We start from the raw sequence: 21,278 nt of genomic DNA on the forward strand, positions 1-21,278 counted from the left end.
ACCCTACCATTTGAATGTGGCAGCAGATAGAGACTCATCAGAGCAGGTATTCCCCCCCCGATCTTGTAGCTTGTGTGATCTGTCACATCAGGTTCCTGTTCTCAGCTGGCAGCGTGGCACGCTGTGTGGTCCACCAGGTGTGGAACCTTGAAGCTGTGCCCCATCTGCTTCAAGGTTCAACATGTTGTGCGTTCAGAGATACCGTTGCTGTCCTGTGAACTTGAAATGTTCTATTCCATTCTAAACTCTGGCATCAACAACGGATTTCCACACAGAGAATTGCTGCTCACTGGATATTTTCTCTTTTTCTGACCATTTTCTGTAAACCCTAGAGATGATCTGCAGGAAATTCCCAGTAAATCAGCAGTTTCTAAAATACTCAGCCCAACACGTCTGGCACAACAACCATGTCCAAAGTCACTTCAATTCAAAAATCACCTTTCATCTTTATTCTGTTTGGTTTGAATGATTTCTACGTGCCTAAATGCAAAGAACTGCTGCCATATTTGCGTTAACAAGCAGTTGTGGAACTAATAAAAAGGCCAGGGAATGTATCTATCAGTTGTCACAAACAGCTTGCAGATATTCATTAGCGGCACCTGCTAATAGCCCAATCATTAAAATGGATAAGTACAACAAAACAAAGAAAAAAACTACCTCAACACACCACATCCTGCAGTGAGAAAATATATGCAGTTTATTGATAGATGCAAATAAGAGGCACACACACAAAATAATTCCAATCAATAATGCATTAGTCGTGAGTTCAGGGCGTGTTTTACTTTTCTTCCACATTAGAAACAGTCGGTCATGAATAAAAACCTGCGTGCAGGCTGTTAATGTGTTGCCACACTTTTTGTTTTAATATAATTTATAACTTGAAGCTTTCATGGCACATAAAAAAGCCCAGCTGCTGCTGAATATCATGGAAATAAACAGAAATTCCAGTGACTACTACAAGATAACAACTTAAATCATAAATATCATCTTGTTTTTTTAACTACTGCTCATATTCATGGCTTTTTAAGACCTGCTTGGGCCCATTCACTTCTATTATCATCTACAAATCACTGTACAAAACCCCAAAAAAAAAGAAAAGAAAAGAAAACATTGTTCCTGTGAAAGGCCAGTTTCACAAAGGACAAATGGTGGGGAGTATTTACATTAGGCTCGAGTCACTGTAACAAATACAAAAGAACAAAAGGCACTGTGACAAATGTCAACAAACATTTAAATATATAATAAAATTGAGCGAAGGAGGGAAAAAACTGCATGTAGTAGAACAGTAGTAGTATTTTTTTTCCAAAAGGCTGTGTTGATCATTTCCAAGTATACACAGAATAAAAAGAAAAAAAAAGGATAATCCTGCAGTAATTCTGCAATACAGCACTATGTGCCCATGACAAAAAACATGAGAGTAAAAGGTGCAATACGGTAAAGCCTGCAGGTGACCTCACATTTCCATTAGCAGAGAAATTAGCCGTACAGGTTACATGTAGACAAAGTTAGCTGCACATGTATGTGCGACACAGCATTACTGACACAGAATTAGGTTATGAATTGCTATCCTGTCGTCAGCGCGTATAAATGTCTCCACTGACATATAATAAATACACAAAACACAGTGCCAAACATGAACTTTGGTAAGTGTATTATTATGAATACTGTCCATGTTCTTTTCCCCCCCTGATGCATCCACCGGGAGCGCGAGAGAAAATGAAAACAGATTCTAGTTGTCATGAGAATCTTTCTGATTATTACAAAATCAGTGGTGTGTTCACAGGTCTTTTTTATACTAAGCTCACTGTCGCAGGATACTGTTGGTATAAATTTAAAAAAAAGTTCAGACTGGACGGCTAGTTTGACGCATGGATCTCGTGCATGAAGTCGATCGAATACACGGGTGCGGGTTTTCTCCAGAGGATTGTGCCTCCTTATCCCATTCTTTGACATCATTGGTCTCTCTTGCACCTACAGTCGCATATAACTATGTTTTCGCCCACATGGATTTTTAACCCATAAGGTGAGCTTTCACTTTAGTGAGTAGAGCAGTTCAGCTGTATGGCAGAGGGACAGAGGGTGAGCTGAGGAGAAGTACTGACAGCACAGCCAGTCCTCCAGCTCTGCGTTCCTCTCTGGCTCCAGCGAGCGCTCGGCAAACTTCATCATCAGCAGCGCCCTTTTCACGTCGAGCCAATTAAGGAGACCCTCGTGTCGGGATCCATCGACAAAGTTTCCCCCTTGTCCTTGTCTCTCCCACTGCTGATCCATGAGGTCCTTCCTCGGTCCCCAGAGCAAGCTCTGCAATATACGCTTGGCCTCCTGGATGTGGATGCGTTTGATGGGGTCAGGTTGGAGAAGGAGCTGGGCCAGCCTCTGGAGGCCAGCTGAATAGAGGGAGACAGAGGGGATTGGAGGCAAGTCCTCACAGCGGTAGTCTTGTTCCTTCAGTGCTGGACTGACCTCGAACGGGTTTGGCTGGTGGAGGAGCTCATAGATCAGGATGCCCACCTGGAACTCATCAAATTTGCGGTACTGGGCTGCTGAGAGGATCTCAGGCGCCAGCCTGGCGTGGTCACGTTTGATGCGAGGGTCCACGTTGGTTGACACGGCATCCTCCGAGGAGCGACGCTTGGCCTTTGCGTAGTTACTGATCAGGAGCCGGGGAAGGTGACGCTGAGCCTCTGCACCGCTTGAACCATTACTGGAGCTGTTTTCAGTCTGTGGAGCGAACAGAGCGGGCCTGCGCTGATGAGGTACCAACAACAAATTTTCTAGGCAGAGGTCACGGTGCGTGACCCCATGCTCTTTCAAGTGCTCTAGGCCATTGCAGAGTTGTAGGAGGAGGAAGCATATGCGACGCTCGTAGACCTCTGGCTGAGCTTTGTGGAATGCCTCCCACTCCCGAACAAAGTCAGCTGCCGTCTGCTGAGGGATCTCAGGTGTGATGACCACCACTCGCTCTCTGTCTTCCGGCTGGCCCTGCATAGACTGAGGCAGTGGCGAAGCAGGTGTGGTTGGCTGGGAGACTTCATCAGAAGGCAACATGCTCTGGGGGACACAGGCGAGGAAGTGACCACAGTCCTGCTGAAGGTTGAAGTGAGGAGGCATGCTCTGCTGCACTGACAGGCCGTAGAGATGGCCCTGTTTGGCTTCAATGCTTGAACTCTTGCAGATCTGCAGAGGTATGTACACAAAGGAAGGGAGAAAGGGGTGAAGCAGAAAAGAAGAAAGGGACAAAGAGGGAGGGAGGGAAAATTCCAGAGACGGGAAGGGAGTGGAGCCAAGAAACATAAGAAAGGAATTCTTGTTAGTTAAGTTCCAAGGTCAGTGCTAATTCAGTTCCTGTTCCTATTCATGTGAAATCAGCACCCCTGATGGACATGTAAGCTCAAGCCTCAGCTGAAAAGCTTTCTCAAAAATACTTTTTATACCACAGTTTGGCAAGTTGATAGCAGTACCAGATTCTGTTGGGATGAAAATAAACTACTACAGCCCTCCAGTGTCCATTCTCAAACTGGTCTGTGTGAAATATTACATCAAATTTTTTAAACAACACCTCCCATTAAATTACATTTATTTTAAGTCTTTGATGGGACTGGTTTTTTTCCCCCAAAAATAATGATCTCGTCTTAGTGAGAAGGTTTAGGTGGCAATACAGTAAACAGCATTACATGTAAAAAAGCATGCTGACTTTTTGTACTGACTTTGCTTAAATGTACAAAATTATCGTTAGCACAGGGATGAGTGTCTTCTAAGTAAGTTTGTCTTGGCTTTGGACAACAGAAAGGGTTTGTCTGGACTGTAAACCCTGCCTGGAATGTAAAGATTAATCAGCCCAGAGATATTAAGCAAGAGTCTGGGCACCCAGGCTGTGGCAAAACACACAATACAAACAGCTGCTACATTGTACAGCACTAATGACTTTCGGGCAAAGATCACATCACCCACACCCTCCTTCCTCGTTATTTGCATTACATGCCTTTAAGGTTTGCGCTGTAGTGGGGCTATCCCATCTGCAGCCTTAGAACAAATAAGACTGCTGCCCAGTTTTAAGCTCCTCATCCTGTCCTCAAACTGTCAAGTACCTGCTTAAAAGTTCAACACCCACTAGGTCAACTGTACCTCAGACAACTGTAAGTTTTCACTTCTCTCAACTGGAACTGACAGTTACGAGCAAGCAAAGTCCCCGACTCTGTTACTATACACTTGCAGGTTATCTTCTGCACAGTTTTAACAACAAATGTTTTCCTTAAAATTTTCCATTTCATTTAAATGTTAGCCTTGCAAATCCAAGTACATTATATGAAAACCAAGAATACAAGTACAATAGGTGGTCAAAGTTTAAAGTTTACACTTCGCTAAAAGTAATGGATAAGCAGTAAAAAAAAATGGCAGCCAAAAAATGTGTAAGTGATTAAAATGAATGAGTAACTATCCAAGTGATAAAGATACAGCTTGCTAATGTTTGGCCAAGAGTTGACACTACTAGTTAATATTTCAAATCAAACTGATTTATGAATACATTTGCAAACTGTTGTTCTGAAACATGGCTAGCAGTGACGTTAGCTAGCAATATGGATTAGCAGCTGACTAGCTAGGTAAAGTTGAAAGTGTTAACAGGGCATATACTGGATAAATGGGTAGAGTTGGTGACACCATCCTTTGATATTAATATTTGATAAATAGAGTGCTGCTAAAAGTATCACAACAACAGTCCCCTCAAGGTGCTTTATGCTGAAAGATAAACTTTACTATTAGCCTATTGCAAACCCCCAACAATCAAACGACCACCTATGAGTAAGCACTTGGCAACAGCTAGAAGGAAAAACAGGAAGAAACCTCCAGGAGAACCAGTTTTAGAAGCCATCTGCCTTGACCGGTTGGGGGCATCCAAAAGTAGCCCAAACCAGTTTGAAATGAATTCTGCTGAATATATATTTAAAGATAAAACATGTTATTTTAAAATAGTTTCGAAGTATGTTAGGGGATCCAATGAAAAACATTGGCAACCACTTGTTTAAACTATGTAGGATATTATTAATAATATGAATACTGTAAACTGTACTGTATTGATGATCCTACAATCCCATTTTAATGAGAACCCACTTCAAAAGAAGTCAGAGGTAACTGTTATTTACATTTTTATTTTTTAGTACCTCCCTATTTATCGTTTACTCTCCAAACAGTGCATCAAAGCTGTGTTCAGTTACTGACAATCTAACTGAACTACTGCTTTTTCATGTTAGGTGTGTAGAAAACGGCACTGAGGCTTTTATTTTGAAGTAGTGACAGGAAGCATAACAGGTTGCACACCTGCCACCCTTTCCCTGTTTTGCAGAAAAAGTGCTTGGGTGCTCACAACAACAAACAAAAAGCTAGTTGTTCATTCGGTTGCCCAGTTAGTCTTTTTGGGTTAATTCTGATAAAGTGCTCACAGAGTGTGTTGCGTGCCTGGAAAGTAAAACATCTCTCACTTGCAAATGAAGCTCAGTATTTAGGGATTACCTTTACAGCGTAGGAGCTGCTGGGGTCTAAGGCACAGGCGGCAGAGTAGTATACAGCGTCTCCTGCATTGCAGCTGGGCTTGCTAGACGTGAGCCTGAACAGAGACCAGTTGCTCTCTTCAAACCTCAGCGGGTTCTTCTGTGAGCGAGTGAAGTGATCTTCACATTTTAGAGCCAGGCGCCGCAGAGACTCAGCATAAAGCCCGCCCAGTTTTGAGTACACTCCTTCTCTACTGTCGATGTTGCTCAGAAGGGTCTGGAGCTGCAGGCTCGAGCCGAAGTTTGGCGCTGAACCTGGTTCTGCAGCTGAGAACGGCACGCTGAGCTGAGGAGAAGATAAGCAAGTGATGCTGCTTCGGCAGTGCACGCCCAGCCGACCATGAGTCTTGACCGGCTCGTCCAGCGTCCTGGACCTCAAGGCTCGTCCCAGGGGGGCGTGACAACGTTCTAGAGACTCACTGGAGGAGAAAATGGGCCGTGGATCAACGGGGCTGGATGGCAAACTGGAACGGGAGCTGGCATCAGCGGTCCGGCACACATTGCTCTCTGAGCCGGTAAACGGGAGGCGCGGGTACGCTCGAACGAAAGGCTTTCCGTTTTCGTCGGGAGCGGACACGGTGCGGCTGGCCATTTTTTTCTCTGGGAGTGGAGGCGGCTGCTTACTCGGGCTGGTAATGGAGGGAGGGTTAGGAGAACCTGGAGCTGAAGCCACTGGGCTTCTAGGAAACGGAGAAGAACAAGACATTCGTGTAGCATCCTGAGAACCTATGGACGAAGAAAAAAAGACGTTAGCAGGTCTACCAATTAAATTAAAACCAAACTCACAGACATAACCAATGAAACACAAACTGTGTCAACTTGGGAATTACAGGCTTCCACATGCACACAAACTAATACAGACACAAACAGAGAGAAATGTCTCTTGGCAGACTTTCGTTTTCCTGCCTTTGTGGATTCACACAGTGTATCCTTTGTGTCTGTGCGTCCTTCTAAGTTAATTTTCCTTAACAGGATTCCCTGATAGAATATTCCCAGGTGACAGCTGCAAATCTGATTTATCTACTACGCCCCTCATGTCACTGCGCACTGCTCGGCTATAATATAAAGACATACCTTGTTTCTACAGAAGAACTGGAAATTTTCCACAATCCAGGGTCCATGGTGACAGTCAAAACATCTTCCACCCAGTTATGAACCATTTATCAATTAAAGACTTAAACTTGGAACCTGACATTACACCAGAGAAGACTGAAGATATTTAGATAATTGTGCGGTGCAGTCTTCAAGAACTGCTTTCGCAAGGGGGGGTGGACAGTAAAGGTGGGTGGGGGGTGGCTCTAGGATGTAGCCGAGCCCTTTTTCCCCTCGTTATCAGAGTCCATAATTATCTCTTCAAACAACATTGCTCAGGAAGTTGCAGCAATTACAAGTGTCTGAGTGCCACCGAGGTTTAAAGCTGATACGTGAAGGATGACGACAGTTTCCAACGCGAGGACAGATGCCTCTCATTCTGAGCCATGTCTCAGGCTAGAAGACCGTGAAAAACGTGAACTAATGAACCCGTTACAACAAACTGCATGTGCACTGCATGCGAAAAAAGGAACCAGGGACAAGCTGACAGCCACTAACTGTAAATCCCTGCAGAGCTTCCTTTCCTTGTTTCGATGTTGCTGCTCAGGTTAACTCTGAACAAAGTGCACCTTTATGGTTCGCAGTCATAAAAGAGCAAAACAACTTCCACGGATACCCAAGTGTACATGTCAGAAAATTCACTGACATTGCCATGTAGATATGTCATGCTCGTTTCAGTTGGATTACACGAATGTTTATTACTGCTATTATTATTTTTATTAACTGATTCAGTATGAGCTGCTTACCAGTGTCAGTTGCAGCCAGGTTGTCAGTGGAGGCCATTGGGAGGCTGGAGTTGCTCAGGCCCCGTAGAGACGAGGTAGGGCTCTCTACTGACCCATGTTGGCCACAGCGGTCCATCTCCATGTTGCTGCCACTCATCCTACCCACTCTGTCATGGAGAAAACAAAAAAGCAGAGATAATGTTACACAACTTGATTTTTTACCATTTACTTTTCTACAACAGGGCCTGGTGCAGTGTCTCGAGGCAGTCAATCTGCTGATCTGCAGCAGAAATGGGCATTTTTCTTGCATGCCCGTTTGTAAATGTGGAACCATCCCTCTTCCTCTTGCTTGTTTTACGCCTGCACCATGCAATTAATAAACCTGCGGGAAGGACGACATCATTTCAGATGAAACGATGAATAAGTCATGTCAAGTTTCACTTCTTTGTTAGGAGTGCAACGCTTCCTGATTCAACGTTGCCTCATAATTGCAATAAACAAGCCTTGATGAAAAATGTACTGCCAATCACATCGGAATCTAAAAGTGAGACTGAGCAACTGCTGCTGAGCGTTAGCCCCTCTGTGTCCACAAGTGGCAATAAGAGCATAGGTGCAAACTGGATTTCCCTACATTTAGTTGCATTTTCCTAATTTATGCTTGTGGCTAGGGACTCAGAGTTACATTAACGACTAAAATCTGTAAAAGAAGAATAAATGCGAGGACCTCTCTGGTTTTTTATAATCTTTTTAAAAACTGCACTATGGTTCCCAAATATAGCTTCAACTAAAGGCTACAAATTTAAGCACAAAGTACAACCAAAGTTCCTCCTGTCCATTTGCCTGATTACCTGACCATCTAACCATCGTGACTGCGTCTTATAATGCTAGTGAAAACTGTTCATGAACACTTTCTAATAAATTTGACCAATTAGGGTGACTGACAGCTATTCGCTCTTCTCATTACAGCTGCTAATGGCTCAGGGAAGCAGGGTCCCATCCCTCCCCTTCATCTGCCCCTCTCCGTCCTCTCCTCCGTCACAAAATGACTCCTCTATCCATTTATCTGCCGGCCCCTGACTTCAGTTCCACCATAAATTAGGAGAAAAAACAGAGGAGCAGAGGAGAGAAGCACAGGGGGGAGACAAAGGGTTAGGTATTCTCTGTTGGTAGTTAGCTAAAGGATTCGCTATCATTTTACAGACAAAAGAGGCCATGATGAAAGGCAGTGGAAACGCTGAGGCGCAGGAGAAATGGTAATGAGCGCAGGGATTATGAGCGAATGTGCATGTCTGCGCCCGTGCATGTCTCGGTCTAGATCTCTCCGATTTGTATCCAAAACATGAGATTTTCCTATGTGAAAAAAAATAACGGCACTGATTTATACTGGAGGATGAGCATGGATAAGCAAGCTTCTTTAGGAGAGGCACGCAAGGAAGGAGATACAAGCGTTTAGGGTGGTACAATATTTGTCCTCATTATTGTTTGTTCCATTAAATGCACATAAATGTTTCAAGTGAAGATTTTTATTGCTGTGAACACTTGGTATCTGCAGTTTGAATTTAATTTAATTTAAAAGCCCCCCACACACACACACTTTATACAGTGTTGTATAAAATGCACATTATGCACCAAAAGACAACATTTTTTCCAAGATCACCGTGACTAGAATGTCTGATTTTAGACTAAACATCTATTAATAACCTTGGTTTCTCATTTCCTCTGAGTAGATCTGATCAGCTTTCCAGCAAAAAACAAAGCTTACTTGAGATTATCTTATTGCCCCAGTGAATCGGACTGGCGTTGCAGCCAACTAGCTAGAGATAGCAGTGTAACAGTGTAAAATGAGACATAAACCAAACTGCAGCAGTGTTGTTGTTGTTGTAGGTTAGCCTAATTGAACTGATTTCACTTCCCGACTCTTACTTAGGACGTTCTTTGTGGTAATCACATAAAATGATGCAGTGGGAGCGAAAGCATGCATACGCTTTGTATGTTTACGTGCAAAAGGTCACATGCTCACCCATGTACAAATATACTTGGATTTTCAGGGCCATTTCATGTAGAGATGTAATCTTTTAGTCACGGGCTTAGCTGGTTAAAGAGTATTAAGAATACACCCGATTAATTCATAATACACCGTCCCTCCTTTATGTATGCTGCAGGAAGCAGAGGTGGTAGCAGACACACCATGCAATGAACACAATCCCCGCAAAGCTTGCAGTGTTAGTTTTTATGAGTCTCTGCCAGAGAGGAACGGATTGAACTCTATCTCTGTGATATTATGGACAATATAAATATCTCATGTCCTCCTTTAATATAAAGACTCACAGGAGGTAAAAAGCTGTATATTGCATTTCTGTTACACAGGGTTATATTTTCTCCCGCCTGTTGTGCAACCTCTACATGTTCCAACAGAGAATAAAGAGACACATTGTTTGCCTCCAAAGACTGTAGGACAGTTACCAAGGCTGTACAGTTTTATAAACCAAAGATCCATTAATGTTTGACACAAATCCTTGCTATCTCTTGCAGACTGCTCCAGGCCTACCTTGTCATCATTTGTCAGCCTTTCCCCCCCTTTTCTTATTCACCGCCGCTCAGCTCACGTGTTTTAAAAAAAAAAACCCAAAACAATCTTTGAAATGCAACTCTGTCGCTCCTCCTGTCTAAGAATGTAAAATCTATTAGAACTATCAAGCTTTTCATCTTACCACTTCTTTCTACTGTACCAGCGAGACTTGTTAAAACAGAGAATTAGATCAAGAAAGTGGAAAAACATTACATGAGATTAGAAGAAGAGCAAATGGCAGTTTGTAAAAGAGGAAGGAAACAAATTTGACCACATGCAATGCTACATCTAAATTTTGGCATCTGATGGAGATGTGGGGGGAAAGAAAGAGAGAGAAAAGCAACCTGAAACACAAACTCTTCACCAGCCTAATGACATAGCAGTCCGATTTTGTGTCTCACTGGTGATGCAGGAGAATAATTTGTCGTCAGGTGCCTACCTCATGCTGAGGTCCTTGCTGGGCCGGTTGGTACAAAATGCCCCTGGATCATGCTAGCGGCTCCCTAGAGCCACGGCGTGTGTAGGTAACACAACCCTGGTGCCACACGAGTAATGTGTGTATTTAAAGTGTCTCACAAGAAAAGCAACAGCATCCATTAGATGCGGGGAGTTAAAGCGCCCACATTTCTAATTTCATTCACCTACGAGTTCACTTTAGAAAAGCCTTCAAGTCTGCCAGACTGCAACAAGATGCTATCTGTTGTGCAGCAGAAAGGGGATCAGGAAGGCTTTGTGCAGGGAGGGGCAGCAAATCTTGGAATAGCAGATCACAGAGCGAAGCCAATTCAAACCCAAGTCAAGTTGAGTCCACAATGCTGATCTATAAAATCTACTTCTATCTGTGGCAACTGATCGCCAGGCTGGAACAGTTTGGGAGTTGCCCCGGGGGGCAGCAATCTGTTCACTAAAGCCCCTCCCTCTTTGGCAACATTTACACACCAGTTGACACGCCTTCCTTGTTAAGGAGTAGGCTACTTAATCATGCACACTCATCCATGACGTAGGCACATGCACAAAAGCGAACACCTCCTAGGCCCGACCCGACATATAATCCATTGGATGACCTGTTACATGGAATTAAAGAGCAAAATCTGGTGTTTTATGCCGTGATCAAAGGCTCTGAGAGCCAGATTCTTTTAAACCATCTGTGGATTTTAAATGATTCAGAACTTTAAAATGCTCCTTCAAAGGGGACGTGTACTCATGTCTTTGAGTCGGGAATGTGGAACTACTCTCCAGTACTGTGTCTCCAGTAGTGACCAGGGTCGCTTACTGCTTAAACAAATTAAACCCACTGATAAACTTGGAATGCCACAAAGTGAGAGCTGTCACTGACTGGGTAAAGGCGTGTTCCCACATGTGTCCCAACAAGGTTTTTTTTTTATCAGCGCAGAATGTTGGCAATGTCATAACAGCAAAAACGGTTCCTTCCTAGAATTACCACAAACATAAAGCCCCACTGAAATGTGATCAGCGGTCTGTGTCGTCTTCTGAGCTTTGGCCGAATCTAGCTCAAGATGAGAAAACGCGTGCTTACGTAGGGGAAGTCACATTGTGTGTGTGTGGCTTGCACCTCATTGCACTGTTATAGACAAAGCAAAGTTTATTTTAAGGGGGGAGGGGGTTCATTTGATGCTCTAATAACTTCAACACAGAGCCTCTTCTCTTTTTCTTGTTTGGAAAACTGACTCAGACAGCACAATGTATTCTTAGACTCACGCAACTTCAGTTTAAGGCAACTGTGCATTTTTTTATAGCTTACATATGACTGGTAAAACCAGGAGTGTGCAAAGAGGAGCATTCATCATTTTGCATATATAGCACATGATGTAATAAAACGTGATTATCAAGCCACACAAATGACCAGCATGTGGACTTCAGCAGAAATATCGTACACACAAACAAACAAACAAACACACAGTACTGTGAAAATTTCACCTCTGGTCTCATTTCTTTATATTTTTCTTCAAAGAAGTCAGATTTTCTTGGAATGTTTTTTAAGTGGTCTTGAGCAATAGTTCTCTGGGCTTTCTGAAGTTTTTCAAAGTTTTTCTTTGGATAGTGGCTGCTTTAAAAAAAAAATCATATTTAGTCTAGTCCTTGCATCTGCCCATTTTCTGAGTAATGCTTTTTTTTGGGTTTTGTTTATTGAACCTCTTAACACGGACTTATGAATCACTGAAGGATGAAAAAAGCTCTTAACACAAAGGATGTGAACCAGTGTTGTTTTTACATATAAGAGAAAACTGACCAGGGGGCCCATTTTAAATTGGATCTTTGTTACAGACATAATTTGTTTCCATTCCTTTAGCTGATTGAATCTATGAAACTCACAAAAATAACACATTTTGACAGACATACAATAGTATTTTTCGCACCAACAAAGTGATTCCCAGAGAGCTATCAGCTTGAATTTGGCACTTCTCAGCATGTGGTGCAGTGTGTCCTTAAAATATCTGAACAGCACCTGAAACTCATGTCTTTAAAGAGTGAGAAAAATCTATTACGGTCCTGAAAAGGAGCTGAGAGATGTATTTGAGCCTTTAGTTGATCCAAAGTACTGTTCACTAAAGCCTCATCAGAAATAATTTTAGTGGACAGGTGGCTGTCAAGAAGCCATTCATGCAGAAGGAAATTGGGGAAAAAGGTGGAGGTATGTCACTTTACATAAGAATTTGACTGAAAATCAGGTCTTGGAGCGACTAATCCAAATGTGAAAATTCCGATTCAAACCACTGTCAATATGTACCAAGGACATAAGGAGAGATGCAGAACAGTGACTGGCTACAGTCATCTGTAAAAACATGGTGGAGGCTCTGTCATGGTTCGAGCATGCATTTCAGCCAGGGGTGTTGTAGATCTTGTCAAAACTGATGGAATTATGAACACAGAAAAATGCCATCAGATTTGGACCCACTAGCATCTGACTGACAAAGATCCCAACCACAATACAGTAAAATGCCACCAACATCCAAAGAAGAGCTTCGACAGTCTTCCAGGAAGCCCAGAGAACTATTCCTGAAGACTACTTTCGTGCCTAAGAGAGTTCAGGCTGTGTTAATGAATAAATATTGGCTTTCACGCTTGTTAGAAATCTTTTATATAAGGCTCGTTTTTGCTGTGCACACTGTATTTTCATGCATGTTTAAAGATTTCTCCCAATTTTCTATTAAAATATAAAGAAAGGAAGGGCTACTCAAGAGTTTTCCACAGTACTACAAATGCTTTTTGCATTCATCGTCTACAGTGGTGCAGCCAAAACAAATTTACAGTAACTTGACATAGCAGCGGGCTACTTAACAGACGTACTTTGTGCATTAATTACAATTGAAAAAGGTCACGCTGCTAGCATGAATAGAACAAGGCGTGCATTAAGGAATATTCTGCAAGAGTCTGAATGATCACAAGGCATTAGAATGGAGGCTGAATAATGATGCTATGAAAGGAGAAGGCACTGCGAGTTTCACACTAATGACTGCAGTTAGATACTGTATCTGCACATATGTATGGTCACAGACACCGAATAGTGACTTGCATGACATAAATGCATCAGAACTGCCTTTGTGGAGAGCATTACATTAGGCCTACGTGGATGTTATAAGTGCTAAATTAAATAATATAATCAAACCACAGTCCCAAAAATCCTAATGCAAGTCACTGAGACAAAACAATAGAACAAGTATTTGCTACAACAGGCAATCCACATGTGATAAACCTGCGTTACAGTTAAACTGTATTACAGTATGTCAACAGCTTACCTCCATATAATGCAGTATCTATCACACTTTTTCACTGCTGCCTTTGAATAAACAATATTTCAGTTCCCCTGTCCTTAAGCCACGTTGTGCATTTGTTTGTGTTACATGTTTGGATATTAGATGATCAGCTAAAAGGATTTCGTGCCTGTGATGTTTTCCAGCTACTCTGAACAAAGTTAGTGAACACCTTCTGAGATATTTTGTGTTTGTTGGTCAACATGAGTGATGGAGCAGTGTCGTTGCCTCAGATAGGCTCAGCCATCTTGCTGCTATTCTGCCATTGCTTTTGACAACACGATTAACTGAAAAAGCAGATTTAGTAATAAAAAAAAAAGTCATAGATCTTTCTGAGATCTGCTGCATTGCTGCTCTGTCCTGTTCAAGGGTCAACCAAATGTGTGACTGTAAAACAAAAACAGTGCTTTGCTATTCTTACCTGTGCAGTTTCTTGGGTGGGGGAGGCGGTGGATTGGGGTCATGGCTGGTAGCTCCCTTCCCTGGTGCCAGCGGCTCTGATGAGCCACCATGCAACGGTTGCTTTGCCGGCATGCTCCCGTTATGCTTGCCCTCCGCCTCTGCGCCGTTGCCCTTAGTTTCCCCCTGATAGGCACCATTGTTAGTGGCAGCTGGGGGGGCCGTGCCTGGCTCTGTCAGCGGAGGGGGGCCGCTGTGGGCCTTCGAGTCCCTGGCCTCCTTCCAGACAGCAGCACCATTGACTACGCCTGTCACCCGAGAGGTTGCCTCAGCACTGGCGGCTAACTTTTTCTTTTCAGTCTCTTTCCGGTCTCTTTCTTCCTCCTCCTCCTCTTCCTCAATGCGGCAGTTCCAGCCAGAGCTGTGGTGGTGGGGCTTGTGCCATCGCTCGGGCGCTGGGCTCTGGTTCTCAGCAGTGACCTCTTTAGTAGAGACGAAGAAAAGCATGGGGAGTTCAGTGAGAGGGACGGGAGATGAAACAGACGGAGAGAGGCTGGAGGTCAGTAGTCTGGGAAGTTCAGGAAGCGGGACTGGAGAAGACATGGACGATGAGAGGCTAGAGGTGCCCAGTTTTGGGGAGCGGGTGTTCCTCTTTGGAGGAATTGGTGGGCTGGACTGGGGCTTGGGGTGCAGAGTAGGGGCACAGCCTACTTCTGTAGCAAGAGAGCCTATGCTGTGGCTGGGGCTGGGCCAACGGAAAGCAGGACTGCTCTGGTCTTTACGAGCCGTGGGGCTGAAGTGGCACTGGGTGCTAACAGCCGAATCCGGGCTGCTCAAGTAGAAAGTTCTGTTGTTCTCCTCCATGTGAGCAGCCATTACAGTGATGGTGGCCCGCTGACTGTCTCCTGAGAGGTCATGCTCAGAGCTTAGGGACTCCTCAGTCTGGTTTGGGGACTCCGGTTGAGATTGCAGTCCGTTTTCTTGCTGCTTGCGCTTTTTCTTAGTGCTCTCAGCATAAATTGGCTCTGAGCTTTTCTGTCCACTGAAAAAGGTGGGAGTTGACTGTGGGCTACCCATAGATGGTGGGCTTTGGGGGCTCTTCGAGCTGTCTTTTCTTGCTCCTGAGCCTGAGCCTCCAGGAAGTGAATCTGTGCTGCTACGATAAGAATAAGAGGAGTCTGATAGGTTGCTCTGTTTGGACAGGATGTGACAAAGAGATTTAGGGCTAGCAACATCCACACAGGAAGTGGTAGAAGTGCTGGATGTCTTTGTGGTAACACCCGTCGCACTCCCACTGCTCATACCATTGCTGTGGACTGTGGCAGGGCTAGTAGGGACAATATCCAGTGAAAAGGGTATCTCCACAGCTGCCTGTTGACATTCTTGATAATTCGACCTGGTAGTCACAACATTTCCATTAAAAGTGCTTTTGGTTCGGAGAGCGGATGTACTATTCTGCTGCCTGCAGGAGTCTTCATTGGCATTTTTCTTTAAACTCTGAGAACCTCGACCCTCCTCCTGGGTAACATAGATATTGCTGATGATCTTAGAGTCAGTGGGCAGGATAGTGGGGGACAAGGGAGTCAAAGAGAAGCAGTTGTTGCAGTCTTTCTTGGCGTCGGGACTCTGAAGAACTGCGTCTCTGTGGGCCTTATTGCAGCCGCTGTTATCAATGTAAAGAGACGACAGGTCTAAGAGCTGCTTGAGGCGCTGCCTCTCAGTTGGGCTCTTTGTGTTTTCCTCCTACAAACAAACATGAACACACATTACCAAACACACATCCAGCTGACAAAAAAATAAATAAAAAATGGAAACATTTGAGAGGCTCACCTGCTCAATGTTCATGTTGACATCTGCAGCATCGCTGGTGTCGAGGCTCATCATAGTAGGTTTCACAGCTATCGTCGGCTTGCTGTAGGGTGAAGGCGCAGTCACTAAAGCTTCCTCATCACCTCCCGGGCTGCTCTTCAAACACGCAGCTGGTGCGCCGCCATCCCGGAAGCCAACGGTCTTGTGTGCGCTGAACGGGTGGAAGCAGTTCTTACAAGAGCCGGGTTTCCACACGTGTTCTGCAAAGTCGTTGCACGCTGACATCTTGGGTTCGCTAAATCCGGTTTGGTCAGAGGTGGCTCTGGAAGTATCTGGTAGATGCAGGATGACCTGTCATGGCTGATTTTGCGACACGGGGTGTCGGTCGTAGGGCAGCATGTAAAAGGCAGAGAGAAGAATGAAGCACAGGTTTTTGAGTTAGACATATGGCCTAAAAGTGATTACATTAAGTCATAATAATAATTCCACATGTCTTTGTCACCAAAAAAACCCCCAAAAAACAAAACAAAAAAAATTGATGTATAAATCTCACCCAGCCCTTAAGTTCTTGTCTGACAGCTCATATCTCTTTTGCAGTGCCCGGAGAAAAGGTATCAGACTGTTTTTATTAATTTTGCCTTTAACCTAACATATGCATGATCTTCTGCCATAAATCCTAACAGATATTTAAAAAAAAACAGTGAAAAGTTCAAGCATCTATTTAAAAACTCAAAGACAAGGAGGCCCAGGCTGACAAGTGTCTCTGACTCCATAGAAGACTTGTTAAGACTCAAGTGTCATTCATGGATGTAACTTGAGAAGACCTGATGCCTGCGTGCACTGCATGTTCCCATGCCCTCTTAAATTAGAGGGTATGTGGTTTCTGTTCAACCAAAGGGTTTTGCCGATGTGAGCCTGGCAACTTAAAAGCCGTCCGGAGCCCTCCGCAGCCCCCAGCGTGCTACCAGAAGACGGAGGAGCCTCAAGCATCCCGGAGGTCGGAATGTCAGGAATGTCTAAAGGCGCAAGTCTCACCAGGGTGAATCTCACACCCACGATGACCCCCCACCCCCCTTCTCTCTTCTACACATGAACACACAAACAACATGTGCGTCCTACACCTCTCACAAACACAACTGAACCACGCACCTCCTTCCTCTCCCTCGCTGAGCCCCGTTTAACTGGGCCGACAGAGAGAAGATCAACACCTTTTCAGAGAGATCATTTGTTTCCTCGCAGCCGGGAGCGGGGTGGGGGTGTGTGTCTCTATTTATGCTCCTGACACAGCTTTAATTGCCTTTCAACAAGGTGATGCAGTGACATACGGCCACATTAGCTCGCTATTTAAGATGCACCGGCTGGAAAACAGTCGTAAGAGGCAGGAGGATCCACAATTCCTCTTATGACTGAGGAAAGTTCTCAGCTAACTTGCGACTCATCACAGAGAAACATTAGAGCGACATCAAGCATTAACGTAGCCATGGATTGAAAAATACTTAATAGAGGTTAGGCCTATTAAGACTCCAGTTAATTCTTGCTTTATGACCCAGTAATGCCACAGGGTATGACGAGTGGTCCCGCTGGCAAAGATAAGATGCATGTTTACATTTTTCTTTGTTCTGTCTGACTCAGTTCATGCAGGAAGGCATCCGCTAGCTCACTGTTTGTTTTACCGTTCCTGCGACAACAGAGGAAACTGCAGCTTGGCCAACATCTTACAGCCTCGTGCATAAGTCATGCGGATAGATGACTGATCAGAGGCGCAAGGGATTATTGGGCCACTGGTTCTCGAGTGCACAAACCTGCTGCCAGTCAACTTTAGTCTCTGCTAAGAGAGTCGCAATCGTCCACGCAGGATTTTCACCTGAGACCACTTCTGGCACTCGTGTCTGCATTTGCATAGCAACACTGGGACACAAATGAAGCTGCACACGGTTTTGGTTATTTTGGCTCTTGTTGGCATGGTCAGAGCTACTTGTTTTAACAGAGATAGACCCTGTGGTCTACATTCCCCACACCTTCTCAAGTTCACCGTTCAATTTCTCTCACTTCCCCTTGCTAAAAGTAAAAAAGTAAAAGCTCTCACACGCAGCAACAAGAAGTTGAAAAGTGAAGCAGTACCTTCGATATAAGACAGACTAGGGCTGGGCCATATTATACCGTTCACGGTAATACCGGTATAATGTTAGGCAACGATAGGAAAATGAAATATCGCGATAGAATGGGAGTAAAACGCGCATGCGCAGTGCCTTTGTTTTCATACGCACATGGCCGATTGTTGAGTGAAACAGATGAACCAGAATTGGTTTGTAAAAATGGTGCAACTTCCGTGATGTGGAACTGGTTTGGTGTTTGTCCGTCAGATACACAACAAAGCACATTTTTTTGCAGAACATGCAAGCGGCCGTCGTTATTGTCATATTTGTCGGACTAAGATGCTCTTAAATCTGGGAGTAATCTGGGTCCTAAACTCCGTATATCATTCAGGTCAAACAACACTGCAGCATCACTTAGAGTTAAAAACTGTCTAAATTCTTTCATCTTTAATAAAACGATCAGCATTGCTGCTTTACCAGGTGTAACTATAAAGTTTAACTTCCAGGCATCCATGAAAACAAAAGTTATTACATTTAACGGAGTTAGAAGTTAGCAGGAAGCTAGCGGAAGTTAGCTCGCTAGTTTCACTAGTTACCTAAGCATGATATTGCATGTTCTGACTGAGAGATTTCTGAAAAAATTCAAACGTACAGCTCTGCTATCACTTCCAACATAAATGAAGACAGGAAACTAAACAGCAGTGACGTTCGTAGGGTTACTGAAGTTGGGCTAGCTGGTATATAATGATGTGCTACGTGATCGCTAGCGACACAGCTATGTTAGCATAACATAAACAGTGAAGCTGGAGGACGAACACTAACACTTTTCCACTTATAAAAGTTAACGTGAAGGTTCTTCATGGTTAGAGACAAATGCAATCGCATGGCAGGATGCTGTAAACGGACCAAACTTCAGTCAGGAGAACAACTGAGATAATCCATCCACAATACGAGGTTAGTCATTAATATACTGCAACAACATGGGAATAGAGCAGCTGCCAGAGAATTCAACATTAATGAATCAATGGTACAGAAGTGGAGGAAGCAAGAAGAATGAGTTTAATAAAGTTTGATTTATCTGACTGCTTTGTTTCGCTTAATGTGCCTTATAATCCCGTGCACCTTATGGTCCGAAAAATGCGTACTGCACACTGCAGTTTAATGTTGCAAAGCACCTCTTTTTAACTTCAGTGGATATTATACATGGTTATGCTCAGGATATGTCAGCCCATTTCTACTGGAAATGCCTTTTGGTTAAACTTTCAGCAAGGAATTTGCATTTGCACTGTTACATTTTTATAAAGCTTTAATGTACATAAAAACCAGCTTCTTGTTTAAGTGAAAATAAATGGAAGGTTGTCTTTTTGCGCTAGTAATGTTGTGGAGTTGTATTTTGTCTCGCATCAATTATATCGTCGGTTATATTGTTATCGCAAATTTTCAAATATATATCGTGATAAATATTTTTGGCCATATCACCCTGCTCTAAGACAGACTATGGAGAATATCTCATGAGCGTGTGAGAAGCTGGGGGCTAGAAAAATGACTTGAGGATGGATGTGGAATTTACAGTTTTGAGCCACCACCTCATATAGACTGTGCAAACCTTAACAAGCCTCCGCCCTCATTTCTTTCGACCTTTGTACACACACACACACACACACACACACACACACACACACACACACACACACACACACACTGATATTTCAAACAGATCCAAAGGTAATCTCAAAGATTCTAAATCTTATAACCAACCGCTGAACCTAAAATTGGTTCTTTTCCCTTTGATGAGCAGGGTGTGAGAATGCACTTTGTCTGAATCCTGAATCTTTACGCAGCAGCGCATAACCAAGGAGTCAACCACCTACATACACACATGACACCCCCCCAACCCCCCCCTACCCCACCTCATACCCCGACAGACACACACGCGCGCACATGTACGCGTAAGCAAACAAGCGCAGAGACAGTCGCTATGAAGTGTAGGTCATCTGATGGTTATTACTCGAGTCTAGGGTTACTGTAATCCACCGACTTGTCCTACTGACTGCTTTTTAAGGAGCTGCTCTGTGCCGTGCGAGCAAACGCACACTTAATTGGATGACAGGCCCACAAAACAGGGGAAAAACACACACAAAACAAAAACAAAACACATCCACTCGTACATAATCAAAATAATTGGACAACCTCTAGTTCACGTCACAGTCTGATAAGCAGGTCACCTCAGTGTGTAGTCCCTCACTTTGAATACAAATCCCTTTTCGGGCAACATTTGTCACGCCTGCTCACTCACACGGCCCCGTTCATTCATTCTGGGGGCGCAACCAGGTTTCTCCACAGTCACGAGGGGGGTATTTCCAACCCCGCCACCCTAAAATAACTTGTGAACTTTCTTCTAAACCCCCATCTTAGATAGATTATTGGTCTATTTTGCGAGCATCAGCTTTAACATCCGCTCGACTTGCGGTAAACACCCCACGTGTTTCGGTCTGAGATTCTGTTTTTAGATGAGGTGCGTGAAGATTTGGGTAAACGTTGCTGTCGCCATGCCAAATTTGGTCGGCGATGGGTTGTTGAAGATTAAATGTAAAAGAAAAACGATGTCCTTAGAATATTGCGTTATTTAGAAAAAAAATCTATTACCTGAATGAATAATACAACGCGCACGCCTATAGAAAATTCAAGTGAAACAACTTTGTTCAGCAGATGAAGCAGGTGTCGCCTATGCAAAGGAAATAAAGGGAGGGAGGAAATAAATGGCACCTACAATGAAACCATGCTGAAGTAGCCAAGGTTATCCGCCGACTGCTTACCTGCTCGGACTTCGTCCTGCCTGGTAACACAAAAGCGTTAAAAAAAAAAGACCTAAAATAATGAATACACGTGCAAATGTTCTCGTGATTCTCACAGATGTCGATATCCGTCTGTCTTCAAGTATTCCACCACGGACAGGTTAAAGACGCAGGAGACCGTGCGCTGCTGCGGGCTGTTTTCGGCTCCAGCCAGGCATGCTGGTGCTGCTGCTGTTGCACTGTGCAGAGGTGGAGTGCTGGAGCGCAGCCCTCTGCAGCAACGTGGGGGAGAGCACAAGGAGGTGGGAGGAGCTCCTAACCAACCAGCCTGCCTGCTGCCTGCCTGCCTGCTATGCAGTCGGCCCAGTGGCCACACTCCTGCTGGCTTACAGAATACACACACACACACACACACACACATATACGTTTTATTTATTAAAAATACACAGCCCAACTTTTCCTAATCTTAAACTT

The 21,278-nt window shown here is 44.0% G+C and overlaps 1 protein-coding gene across 1 annotated transcript; it reads right to left on the reverse strand.

Annotated features, from left to right (window-relative positions):
- Window positions 1–455: 455 nt before the first annotated feature.
- Window positions 456–21,048, reverse strand: prag1 (PEAK1 related, kinase-activating pseudokinase 1). Its single transcript, XM_086300913.1, has 6 exons — window positions 20,826–21,048; window positions 15,935–16,273; window positions 14,127–15,847; window positions 7,385–7,530; window positions 5,509–6,272; window positions 456–3,177 (listed from the first exon to the last, which is right to left on the reverse strand). Exons 2-6 carry the CDS (start codon window positions 16,196–16,198, stop codon window positions 2,032–2,034), a joined length of 4,041 nt encoding a protein of 1,346 aa, XP_086157039.1. The 5' UTR covers window positions 16,199–16,273; window positions 20,826–21,048; the 3' UTR covers window positions 456–2,031.
- Window positions 21,049–21,278: the final 230 nt, after the last annotated feature.

Source organism: Aulonocara sp. 'chitande type north' Nkhata Bay, linkage group LG7, assembly GCF_057382095.1.
Source record: "Aulonocara sp. 'chitande type north' Nkhata Bay isolate Kocher_YH1m ecotype deep benthic linkage group LG7, A_spYH_male_GT1.1, whole genome shotgun sequence".
Taxonomy (NCBI): Eukaryota; Metazoa; Chordata; class Actinopteri; order Cichliformes; family Cichlidae; genus Aulonocara; species Aulonocara sp. 'chitande type north' Nkhata Bay.

Coding starts and splice junctions, on each gene's coding strand:
- prag1 (XM_086300913.1), bottom strand. CDS start 16,198: ATGTCAGCGTGCAACGACTTTGCAGAACACGTGTGGAAACCCGGCTCT. Junction 7,531..14,126: donor CCACCCAAGAAACTGCACAG/GTAAGAATAGCA, acceptor TCTCCATGACAG/AGTGGGTAGGATGAGTGGCA. Junction 3,178..5,508: donor GCAGCTCCTACGCTGTAAAG/GTAATCCCTAAA, acceptor ATACCTCTGCAG/ATCTGCAAGAGTTCAAGCAT.